The sequence below is a fragment of the Arvicola amphibius genome, chromosome 9 (assembly GCF_903992535.2).
Source record: "Arvicola amphibius chromosome 9, mArvAmp1.2, whole genome shotgun sequence".
In the NCBI taxonomy this organism is placed as follows: domain Eukaryota; kingdom Metazoa; phylum Chordata; class Mammalia; order Rodentia; family Cricetidae; genus Arvicola; species Arvicola amphibius.
In genome coordinates, this window is record NC_052055.2 from 6698202 (window position 1) to 6711511 (window position 13310).

General features: G+C 41.7%; 1 protein-coding gene across 1 annotated transcript in view; it reads left to right on the forward strand.

Moving 5' to 3' along the window:
* Zfpm2 (zinc finger protein, FOG family member 2) overlaps positions 1–12352 on the forward strand; it is a 495880-nt gene extending 483528 nt beyond the window's left edge. Inside the window, exons 9-11 of the mRNA XM_042055712.1 lie at positions 4605–4811; positions 7718–7942; positions 9680–12352. Of these exons, the coding sequence (XP_041911646.1) occupies positions 4605–4811; positions 7718–7942; positions 9680–12171 (2924 nt within the window). The 3' untranslated portion in view covers positions 12172–12352. The remainder of the gene's footprint in view (positions 1–4604; positions 4812–7717; positions 7943–9679) is intronic.
* Positions 12353–13310: the final 958 nt, after the last annotated feature.

The window sequence follows — 13310 nt, forward strand, 5'->3', positions numbered from 1 at the left end:
CAGGACCCAAGAGCCCCAAATCCATACCTTCTCCCTCAGACACTCAACATAAGGTTTGTTTCAAAGTCAGGTCCTCCCCTGATTCTGTACTTGCTCACATGTTCATTCCACATCCACTAGTGACAAGTCTGCCTGTTCCTACTTACACAGACACTAGATAATTCCCTTCTACTTATTCCAGATCCAGTAAAATGTTACTGTGGATGGCTCGCCTGATTCCACAAAGAAGAGTCAGCTATAGTGTGATATACATTTTGGTTTATTTGTTGGTGTATGTGTATTCTGATTGTGCGCTGTGCATATGGTGCACAGCCCAGTCTGATGCACAGCGGAGACTTCACAACACTGAATAAATGATGAATGAACGAGTTCAAAAATTTAATCCTAAACAACTTCCTTGTCAAATTTACACAGTATGTATTCAGTCTAATGCAGTCTTTCAAAATGAGGTTCTCTGAGTAAACCACGGAAAGGAAACAAGTAGTAGCTACGATGAAATATGAAACATCCCAGGTACACCTGAAAATGCAGACGTGAATGACAAGTATCAGTTGCTTAATCTTTGCTGCCTGGCCGGGGAGGGGGGGGGGGACGCGGGGGGAGGGGGCAGTCGCCTACACCACAGGACTCAAAGGGAAATCCACCATTTCAATGTATTATGATTGTGTATCTGAGGGGCTAAGGGAAAAAGACACTCACTCTCTTGATGATTTCTTTCAGAACTTTTCTTTCATCTTCTTTTGTTTTCTGAGTCTGTGTTCTATATTCTCTTCTCATATCTCTAACCAGAAATGCACCTTCTGTCTCTCTTGATGCTTTCCTTCCAACTTTCTTAATGTTCCCCCCATTATCTCATTCTTGATGTTTTCCTTCTCGTTCTCTCTTTATTTGTGCTTATTCTCCTCCTTCTTTATTTTTCCTAGATAGCTGTATACCCCAACAAAAATCTGTCAGGCAATAGAGATTGTAATGCGGTTACATTCTGCATTTTGAGTGAATGATTGCAATGAACATAAATAAAACAGCATATTTTCTGTTTTCTTTACATGATTAAACATTTTACATATTACAGGTGGAAAACTAATCATCCCAAGAATCTACGTTCATACAAAGCAATTTGTTATAGATTAACAGTGTAGGCAAGTAAGGTATTCTTTTACTGATAGACTGTGTTTTGTGGTTACAAAGAAAGGACCAATCACTTTCTTAATTATCTTGAAAGGTAATATTATAAGGAATCTTAAAGGAATCACACGCCTAAACTTTTATATATATGAAAAACAGTCAGTCATCTCTACTTTAAATCTTTAGGGTATATATCCACTCATCAATAGTTTTGTTGTTGTTTTAAACAGGAAGCTGAGGGCAGAAATGGGTACAAGAAATTAATCATCACCTTTGGTCATCAACCAATCGTAGCAAGCAAGGCCGGTCAGCTAATGATAATTGGGCTGCTTTGTTCCCCGCCCTTAAAGAGTTCCTCACTCAGCTACCGGCCTTTCTAAAACTTCAGATTGTCTTCTTGGGTTTTTCACCTCAAAGCCATTTAACAGAAACAGCTTAGTCGAACCTTAAGTTATTGTCAAAGCTTTGTTTCAGCTGTGATGCACTCTGACACCTGTGAACCCACCTTCCTACACTAAAATTAGAAGATTTTAAACTAGCTGGGATACTGGGACTCTATTGTTTCTCTTAGTCCTTAGCCTAAGCCACAGTCTATATGGTTCTTTACTAGAAACTCACATGTTCTAGCTGTGGGATAATTGCTTGTGAGGACTCCAGCTGGAGCAGTCTTGTTCTGAGCTGCTGCCTTGTACTTCCAGCCCCATATTCGTGCTTTACATGGATCTTTATTTGACACCTATTTTCTGTGACTCTTCCCTTTGGTTTTATATTTACCATCAAACGGTTGTTTCAAGGTGAGATCATTTTTCCATATATATATATATATATATATATATATATATATATATATATATTGGTTTTTCGAGACAGGGTTTCTCTGTAGCTTTGGAGCCTGTCCTGGAACTAGCTCTTGTAGACCAGGCTGGCCTCGAACTCACAGAGATCCGCCTGCCTCTGCCTCCCGAGTGCTGGGATTAAAGGCGTGCGCCACCACCGCCCGGCTTTCCTTATAATTTTATGATACCATGTTGGCTTTAATTATATTAAACCATTTACTTATCATTATCGTTAAAAAACAAAACAAAAAACTATATTTAAACTAACATTGTTATTAACAGTTAGACAGTACAGCTTAGGAAAAAGTCATTTTTGAAATGATCTGTAGGAAAAATGTCAAAACATCCAGTAGAACAGGATATTTCCGAGAGATGACCAATCTACAGTAAGGGCAATGGGGATCTCCTCACATCGTGTCAGATACCAGAGGGAAGATGGGAGAGGCACGGATGTAAGGGCCCACCAACAGCGAAAGACACTCTGGCAGCTGTGGTCTTAGGGTCTTGCCTATTCAAGTTTTATACAGCAGAATTTTGTTTCCCGGTAGGCCAGTGCCCTGAAGTCAATTGTCATCTGCTGCTCCTCTAACACAGCCACCGGCACTTAGTAATGTAGATTATCCTATCTTTGTTGTTGTTGTTGTGTGTGTGTGTGTGTGTGTGTGTGTGTGTGTGTGTTTGCACCTAATAGTTTTCATTTTGACTTTATTTATTGGATATTTTGGCTAAACACTGTGCAGAGGTATGCCATCATCTTGCTGTGTAGCTCACTATAGTGACCCTGATCTGCTTTGAGTAGAGGCAGAACTGAAATGAGACCTGTCTTTACTTTCATGACTGGCAAGCAGAGCTGGATTAACCAAGAATGTGAATGCCATACTTGAAATCTAGTAGCTCTGGTTACTGACTTTTCCATTTCCACCCTTATTCCACAGACTAGCTTAATAAACTGCATTCCAGAGGAGAGATAAGACACAGCGATTAGCATGTCTACCACCATGAGGAGTAAGATGTGTGTATATCAGAACAGGCAGAGCATCTAAATGCAGAGGTTCCCAGAGCCAATGGTCCTGGGGGAAACAGCACATCACAAGCTTCCAACTCCCTCTCATTTCCCAACCTTGTAATTTTGTCTTCTGCGATCTGGAAAAAAAAAATTTTTTTCAACAACAAAATAAATCTGTTTTATTTCTACTACAATAAACCTGTATGCTTTGAGAAATATTAGCATCAAAATGTGGTTGGGGCAGGCACGTGGTTGCCCTGCGGTATTTTGCTATCTTCACGTTTTAATTTAAAACTGGTCATAAATTAGAGGACTATAATCTTTCTTTCTTCTTCTTTTTCCACAGACGCATACCCTCCTGGGTTGTGTTTTGTTTGCTTACTTTAAACCTTGGTTAATTGCCCACCGTGTTTCTAAAGCGTCATCTTCAGTCTTCCGTGCGGCTCTGCCATGTCATATACTGTTTCTTATCTCCACGAGATTTGTACAAGTTGTTTAAAATCCATGATCTCCGAGGCTGGAAAAAAAAATGAAGTGCACTTGAAATGACAGGTTATGCTGAAAGATAAACAGAGCAATGCGACCTATCAAAATGGGTACAATTTTTCTTAGTTAATGAGCACAATATACAGTGTTCCAGTACATACACACCGGGGGGCGCTTTGTAAAATATCAAGTACACCACATTATTGCAGACATAACTGTGTGGGATATGTATCTAGGCCTGAGAGTGGAGATAACAAAATATAAGTGCTTTGCCTGTCTAAACATGTTAAATAAATGAGTGCTCACTATCACAACCCAATACATTAGAAGATGTACTTGCATAGTTAATTTTTCTTTTTAATGCACTGCACGTGATCATTTGAAATGCAGAGCCGGAGTCTATCTCAGTGTTTGAAGACAAGGTTCCTTTCATTTAAACAAATCTTTATTGGAATAAGCCCTTTTGAAAAGAATCTTTGGTGTATCCTCTTTTGCAGGAAGTTCCATCAGGGTAAATGGCGATAAAGAAGGGACATCTCAGAGTATTGTATAAGATCACCCACCAGAGTAAAAAGGACATAGGTGGCCGGAACAGAGGGAGGTCGGACTCCCTGCAATCACACTTTAAGCACCCTAGATTTCACAAAACGTTGTTTGCTTCTTCTGCGATTTAGGACATCTGTATTCACAGTGTTTAAGGACTAGGAAAGTGGAGAGGAAGAGAGAGGGAGAGAAAACAGTCGCTTCTTCCATTAGCTAATGAAATAGTAACTTCAGAAGCATGTCTGGAGTAAAGTTTTGCAACTGTGTCCCTCCCATGCGGGTTTCCAGGCATTCTATCAATGTCATACCGGGTTAAAGATTCAGGCAAGAGCCTGGAGGACAGACCATTGGCAAAACTCCACAGATTCTATGCATATTTTCCCTGGTTTTCTCCTACTGTTAGTTCCAAAACATGTTGCTTGATTTCAGGAGAGCGTTTGTCCACTGAGGCTGACTGCGACACACAGCTGCAGTCCGATCAAACTCCTTTCTCTGTCAGTGCTTATGTGAACACCATGAGAAAAGGCTCTTGATGTCGGGCTAACATACAGCCAGCTCATGCCTTCCTTCTGTGTCAACTCTTTCTCCTCTTGTCTCTCTCCTCACAGGGGGCCAGCTTTGGTGCACCACTACGAAGGCCATCTCAGAGGGTGAAGAGCTCATTGCCTTTGTGGTAGATTTTGACTCAAGGCTACAAGCTGCCAGTCAGATGACTCTCACAGAAGGGATGTACCCGGCCCGTCTGTTGGACTCAATTCAGCTGCTTCCTCAGCAAGCTGCCATGGCTTCTATTTTGCCCACAGCTATTGTCAATAGTAAGTGCTGAGCGCTCTAGCTGAGCTTGTGGGGGTGGTGGGTATTTATGGGAGAGACAAGCAGCTGGGAGCAAACATTTCCTTCAGTTTGTGGCTAGAAGTGTGTGTGTGTGTGTGTGTGTGTGTGTTGTGTGTCTGTGGGTGGGTGTGATGTGTTTACTTCATATGTAAATGCAGGAGAATAAACATGACCTATTATGTCAGATTGCATTGCTAAACGTCACTCACACTCAAAGCTGTCATTCTTTACCTGTTGAATAATACTCAACTGTACTTAGCAATGACAAGCCCAGGGGCTTTCCTTGGTGATTCCCTAGTATCAGGTATTTGCATTTGTTAAGAGCCATGGAATCTAAAAATTTGAAAAAAAGAATATAAATTTGAAAATAAAATTTTATTAGATATACTAATGATAAAGAATATATAGTCTTAAGTTGATGTGAAGCTCTGATGTACAATTATGAATTATTATTCTATTTGAAAATAACAATATTAATTATTAGCTTCAAATTAACTGGTACAAGACATAGAACTTTTGTTTATATCCTTATAACCTGGATGAAAGTCTAGTAGCCTGCACAAATCAAAATATTTGTTGGTTAAAAGAAAAGGAAAAAGAAATAAAGAAGCTTTTAATATTTCATAGAGATCTTTGAAATATACTGCCACAATGAACACTGAACTAGCCTCTGCCGCCCGAGTGCTGGGATTAAAAGTGTGCACCACCACTGCCCGACTTTATTTGATTTATTTAATGGAATAGTTTTTATTATCTTTACTTTGATTCTTATTGCATGGACCATGAAACAATGTGACCAACTTGGACTTGAGGCAAAATAATTTTATTACAAGGGATTTCAAATAAATTTACTCAATTACGATTCTCCAGTGTGTATTATTAATTACATATATGAATATACCTGTTTACTTTTGGTAGCAAGGAAATATTTAATCTCAAATGACCTAATATAAATCTACATTATCATTTGTGTCCTGAAATCAGCTGACATGACTCTGTTGAAGTATCCACCGTATTAACTATGCAGCCCATTGGATAGTGTAAATGTACTTAACATGGGACCAATGGGTTAAATAATAAAGAGACATCTGTCTGTCATTTTGAAGTTGCTTCTATCTTCCCTCCATTAGAATTTGATCCTTAGTTCTTTCTCATTTCTGACTCATGGTTCCACAGAATTGTTTCCTGTGTCTGACCATCAGTGACACATTCATTGTTCACGAATGAGAAGCCTGGCTCTTTCTGTGGAGTTTTAGGACTCTCTTAAGACTTCCCCTAGTGTCCCTCTGAATTCATCTCAGAAATACCAAATTCCACATATCTAGCGTGACCCTCTGTTCCCCAAAACCTGGACAGCGTTCAAAAGCCCTGTGTCTACAATACAGGGACACAGTGTCTACAATACAGGGACCAGGCTGGATCAGCCCACAAAATATCTTTGCCTTCGCCTTCAAGATACTGCTCTATTGCATCTACTCATTTCTGCTCCTCTGCATCACTGTCATCCAAACAGTATGGAAGTATGTTTAAGGCTAGATTCCAATCTCAATGTAACCCTTTATAGTAGTGGTTCTCAAATCTATGGGTCATGATCCCTTTCATAAGCCTCCTTCTCCAAAAAAAAATTTATATTATGATTCATAACAATAGCAAAATTATGGTTATAAAGTAGCAAGGTTGGGGGGTCACCACACCATGAGGTATTAAGGGGTTGCAGCACGAGGAAGGTTGAGAACCACTGTTTTACATGTTGTGTGTACAAGGTAATCAGCTGTGGTTTTCTCAGCTATCACTTCGTGAGGACGAAAAATACACATGTGAAGACATTTTCTGTGAATGATGTAGAAATCACACATCACAGCCCAACTTCATAAACTCGTTATGACTGAGGCTGTTACCCAAACCTCATTTTATTTCACTCAAATAATTGTGTCTGGCTCCTGCCACTCCTGAGTGTTTCTTCTGCACTCACTACCTTTAAAATCACCCTGCTGTTTCTCCATCACTGAGACCAAATGAAAGCCTCTCCAAAGCGTCTGCAAGATGGTCCATAATCTGCCCTGCTCTTGCCTCAACAGTACCACACAGCTGCTGTGCCTTCAGCCAGGTGCCCCCTGGCTCCTGCGGCTTCCTCTGCACTGTGGCCCTTACCAAGATGACAGGAAATCTTATCTCCACTTGAATCAGTTCATTTCCTCCTCCACATCAGCTCTAAGGAGCAACAAAACCAGCCCTCTAACCCCCTGACTGGCTCCTACCTCTGTCCCGTGCTCCACAAGCCCAGTGGGTAGCACTGCCTAAGCCCCAGATCACCTTTCAGGCTCTCCCAGCAGTAGGCTATAAAGACATTGTTTACTGACTCCTACCAACTCAGATGTAAGCTCTTTAACTCTAAGTTCCATCCTCCTGTTTGTTTTGCACCAAACCCAACAGAGATTGGAATGTAAGCTCTTTAGCCCTAGAAGTTTCAACCTCCTGTTTGTTTTATACCAAAACCAGCATAGAGTTTGGCATCTTGTAGGCACTCTGGAATTAATTCATTAAATCAATAAATCATGTCAAGAATGGACATTCAAGATATCTTATTCCAGCCACCACGTTCATACCTTTTAAGTAATCAGATAAACCAATTCTCACTGCCGTGATAAATGTGTGTCTTTTTGTAAACCATAAGTATAAAATGAAATCATATTGGCATCTCCTATAGTATTACTTACAATCTGTGGGAAGTTCAGCAACAGAGGGTACCATTTCTTTAAGAGCCTAGTCCTGATGTACCAAACACCCAAGGTCATACTCACCAAACTCAGAAAGATGGAAGTAAACGTGATGTCACCCCCATATCACCCCCCAGACTGCAGCTAACATATTTCTGGTTTCGCTGCAGAGGACATCTTCCCTTGCAAATCCTGCGGCATCTGGTACCGGAGCGAGAGGAACCTGCAAGCCCATCTGATGTACTACTGCAGCGGGCGGCAGAGAGAGGCTGCTCCAGTGTCTGAAGAAAATGAAGACAACGCTCATCAGATTGCCAGCCTGTGCCCCTTCCCACAATGCACCAAGAGCTTCTCCAATGCCCGAGCTCTAGAAATGCACCTGAACTCACACAGTGGTAAGGGCCTTTAATGTTTCTGTTGTTGACTCAGGATACTCTACTCTCTCTACACATACATACATACATACATACATACATACATACATACATACATGTATATACCTACTTCTTATCTATTTATTATATATGCATATAGATTATAGATAGATGATAGGTGAGTAGATAGATGATAGAGAGATAGATAAGTAGATAATCAGATAGATAGATAGATAGATAGATAGATAGATAGATAGATAGATAGATAATTTTACTGGTAGTATTCTGTCTACTCTTTAGATGAAGCATATTTTAACTAAAGGACTTGACTGTGACTTCTTCAACATCTGCAGTGTTTTCAGACTGTGCACCTAATCATTATATTCATTTTCCTCTTCAGAAGAACAGCACCATTTCTACTCCCTGTGTTTAATAACACTCATTTTCACTGCTTTACGTAAGTGGTCTTTAGAAATTGACCATGGTGTTTTCCATGAGCCGAGGAAGAAATAGTAGGCAAAAGGAGTTGCAGTGCAATTGAAGCTGCTAGTTTGGAAGTTTCCATCAAAAATTCCTCAATTTCCAGAGTGTGTTTGCTTAAAGTTTAAGTGAACTTTATCACACAAAAACTACTCTCAATTCCTTAAGAAAAATAGCAATTTGGGAGCTATTCCCACCTATATTTGAAATGGATCCCAGCTATTAGCTTCATCTCAGGGCAACCCCATTCTTACAATTTTAAAATGTACAGAATTATATTAATTTAAATATACTTAGATTTTTTTGTTTTTTTTATATTTTATTTTATTTGAGGCAGGGTCTTTCTACATAGCCCTGGCTGTCCTGGTACTCATTATGTAGACCAGGCTGGCCTCGAACTCACAGTACTGAGAAGAGAAGCCAAGCCTGTTCTCATCATATAGGCATATACAAACAAACAGAAGCAGAAGTTATTTTACATGATGCTTGCTTCCACCATCAGTGGCAGTAACTAGTCAGAAGCAGAGAGTGGTCCACCAGGATGGATGCTGGTCCAAACCAACTTTATTAGCATATGCCATTATCTACCAGTCAAATATCAGTCCTAGACACAGAGAGACCACATTCAGTAAAACCAACAAATAAATAGATTTAGATAAAAGATAAAAAATGAGTCGAGTGGTTGCTAGTGCAATGTCGTTTCTTTTTGCATGAAGGTGTTCAGTAGCTAGCAGCCACTCTAGTGAATATTCGCTTCTTCCATTGTAGAGCATAATACTCCAATAGTTAAAAAAAAATTACAAGCAGCCGGGCGGTGGTGGCGCACGCCTTTAATCCCAGCACTCGGGAGGCAGAGGCAGGCGGATCTCTGTGAGTTCGAGACCAGCCTGGTCTACAAGAGCTAGTTCCAGGATAGGCTTCAAAGCTACAGAGAAACCCTGTCTCGAAAAACCAAAAAAAAAAAAAAAAAAATTACAAGCCTAAGCCTTACACATGACTCTTTTGTTACACAGCTTGATTATTAAAATACTCTTGGTTTTTTAGGCTGTTTCTTGACCCATAAGGTAGAAGCACTGATAATTCTCCCCTTCTATACCATAACACTCACAAAGAGGCTTGGGGAATTATTATCACGGACGTCACTAAAATGTCAGTACGAGGCTCTGAAGGACTTCTGTGTCTGTTGTGTGGACAACACAAGCTCACTAGGAAAGGTTCACATCACCGGAAAGCCAATAGGTGCAGTTCTCAGCTCTCCTACTTTGTGTATCTTTGCAGGAGTGAAAATTGAAGAGTTCCTGCCTCCAGGGGCAAGTTTAAAATGCACGGTCTGTAGCTACACAGCTGATTCCGTGATCAACTTCCACCAACATCTCTTCTCCCATCTTACTCAAGCTGCCTTCAGATGCAACCACTGCCACTTTGGCTTCCAGACTCAGCGGGAGTTACTGCAACACCAGGACCTCCATGTCCCCGGTGGCAAGCTTCCCAGAGAAGGCGACATGGAGCACTCTCCAAGTGGAACTGAAGACAGCTTACAGCCAGGCACAGACTTGTTGGCCAGAAGCGACCTCTCCCAGAGCCAAAAGGCCTTGCAGACTAAAGATGCAAGCTCAGACACAGAACTGGATAAGTGTGAGAAAAAGACTCAGCTCTTTCTCACCAACCAGAGACCAGAGATGCAGCCTGCAGCAAACAAACAAAGCTTTTCTTACACAAAAATAAAGTCTGAGCCTTCCAGCCCACGACTCGCTTCGTCTCCAGTGCAACCCAACATCGGGCCCTCTTTCCCTGTAGGACCTTTCCTATCTCAGTTTGCTTTCCCCCAAGACATCACGATGGTCCCTCAGGCTTCAGAGATCTTAGCTAAGATGTCGGAGCTGGTGCATCGGCGACTGAGACACGGGAGTAGCAGCTATCCTCCCGTAATTTACAGCCCTTTGATGCCCAAAGGGGCTACATGCTTTGAGTGTAACATAACATTCAATAACTTGGATAACTACCTAGTTCATAAAAAACACTACTGCAGTAGCCGATGGCAGCAGATGGCCAAGTCCCCTGAGTTTCCCGGTGTTTCAGAGAAGATGCCTGAAGCTGTCAGTCCCAACACTGGCCAGGCTTCCATAAACCTTCTCAACCCAGCTGCTCATTCTTCAGACCCGGAAACGCCACTTCTTCAAACCCCGTGCATCAACTCTTCCGCCGTCTTAGATCTGATTGGGCCAAATGGCAAAGGCCATGAGAAGGACTTTAACACTCCAGCCAAAAAGCTGTCCACCTCCAACAGCAACGACGACAAAATAAATGGGAAGCCAGTTGATGTGAAAAATCCCAACGGCCCCTTAGTAGACGGAGAAAGTGACCCAAATAAGACTACCTGTGAAGCTTGTAACATCACCTTCAGCAGGCACGAAACATACATGGTCCACAAACAGTATTACTGTGCGACCCGCCATGACCCGCCGCTAAAGAGGTCCGCTTCCAACAAAGTGCCGGCCATGCAGAGAACCATGCGCACACGCAAGCGAAGAAAGATGTACGAGATGTGCCTACCTGAGCAGGAGCAAAGGCCGCCCCTGGTCCAGCAGAGATTTCTCGACGTAGGCAACCTCAGCAATCCTTGTAGCTCCTCTCAAGAGCCCACCGAGGGGCTAGGAGAATGCTACCACCCGAGATGCGACATCTTCCCAGGAATTGTCTCAAAGCACTTGGAAACTTCGTTGGCCATGAACAAATGTGTTCCGGTTCCCAAATGTGACACGACCCATTCCAGTGTCTCCTGCTTGGAAATGGACGTCCCCATAGATCTCAGCAAAAAGTGTTTATCGCAGTCCGAGCGGACGACGGCGTCTCCCAAAAGGCTGCTAGATTACCACGAGTGCACCGTGTGCAAGATCAGCTTCAATAAGGTCGAGAACTACCTGGCCCACAAGCAGAATTTCTGCCCGGTCACCGCACATCAGCGTAACGACCTAAGTCAGCTTGATGGCAAGGTATTTCCCAATCCAGAAAGCGAACGCAACAGCCCCGACGTCGGCTTTGAAAGAAACCTGGTCAGATGTGAGAAGAACGGGAATCCGAAGCAGCCCTCTCCCAACGGAAATTTGTTCTCGTCCCATTTAGCAACTTTACAAGGTCTGAAAGTCTTCAGCGAAGCCGCACAGCTCATCGCTACAAAAGAAGAGAACAAACATCTATTTCTTCCCCAATGCCTTTACCCTGGAGCAATAAAGAAGACGAAAGGAGCCGACCAGCTTTCTCCATACTACGGCATAAAGCCAAGCGATTATATCTCTGGTTCTCTGGTCATCCACAACACCGATGCAGAACAAAGCACAAACGCAGAAAATGAGTCTCCGAAAGGCCAGGCTTCCTCAAACGGGTGCGCCGTGCCCAAGAAAGATTCTCTGCCGCTCTTGCCCAAAAACAGAGGCATGGTCATAGTGAACGGTGGACTGAAGCAAGATGAAAGGCCTCCAGCCAACCCGCAGCAAGAGAACATTTCCCAGAATGCCCAGCACGACGATGACCACAAATCCCCTTCGTGGATCTCTGAAAACCCATTAGCTGCAAACGAGAATGTCTCGCCAGGAATTCCCTCGGCAGAAGAACAGTTGTCTAGCATAGCAAAAGGAGTGAATGGCTCCACCCAGGCTCCCGGCAGTGGGAAATACTGCCGGCTATGTGATATCCAGTTCAATAACCTTTCAAACTTTATAACTCACAAGAAGTTTTATTGCTCGTCACATGCAGCAGAACATGTCAAGTGAACTAACTGAGTTAAAAGGGAAAGCAGTTACCTTTGGTACCAGTGTTTAGTATGTTCTTCTAAACAGTCCAGAAAACAAAGGCGCTGTGTGAATTACATCTGGCAATCAGGAGACATTCATTATGACTGAGTTGAAGACTTAAGATGTAATTTCATTACAGACCATTAGTAAAGTGTATTATTGGTGCCATTTTCAAAAACAAAATTAATTTATTTTACCAGCAGTATTCATAGCTGTGGTTATGTTATTTTTATTTAAAAACTTTATATTAAAGTCATTTGTAATGTTATTGTATAGTTATTGTGTAGCACATATGGTTTGCACTGTATAGTAGCTTTTAACGAAAATAGTCACAAACAATACAGAAGAGCATTTTAGACATAGCTTCAAAAGCACTTGTGTACCCTGATTTTTTTCCTTATATGCTGTTGCAGATATCCGTATATGCTAAAATATAACCTGCAAACCTGTTCTAAATACCCACGCTCTAAGTTCGCCTTAAGATTTGAATTCTTGGATAATCAGGCTCCATTTGCACTTTATATTTTAGCAAATACAGTCTCTTCGTCGCTAGGCTTCGCATTCGTATGTAGCCGTATATTTCTGTCCATTTTCTCAAACTTAAACACGTATGTTAATTGGAGATGGCATTTTCCTTTCTTGTATAGTACCTGTATTTTCTTTCGCTGATGCAGCCCTGTCTCGATTTTTAAACCTTCGCTGTTAAATGCAATACTTTATAAAGAATGAACAAAATTACTGGAAGCAGTATTGTAAGGAATGGAGTACTTCTAATCGGTTTTCTCTTTCGAGAGGCACAGTCTAAATCGAAACCCTAAATTCAATGCTGCAAGTATGGATTTAATTCATATATAAGATCTATTTAAGTATAAGAGTAGCAATACTGCACCTGGTGATCACAAAGATAACGTTCTACTTCTGATAGAAATAATTTCTCAACCAACGTTGTTACTATGCATGTACACGGATGGAATAAAATTCCAAATTGTTGGAGAAATTTGGTGTCCTGGGCTTTTTTTCCCCCTTAAGCTCCATGGGCAAAGTATCCAGCCCTCAGTGTGCCACACGCTAAAGAGCAACACTTCATTAACTGTTATATGTTCATTTCTGTTGCCAGC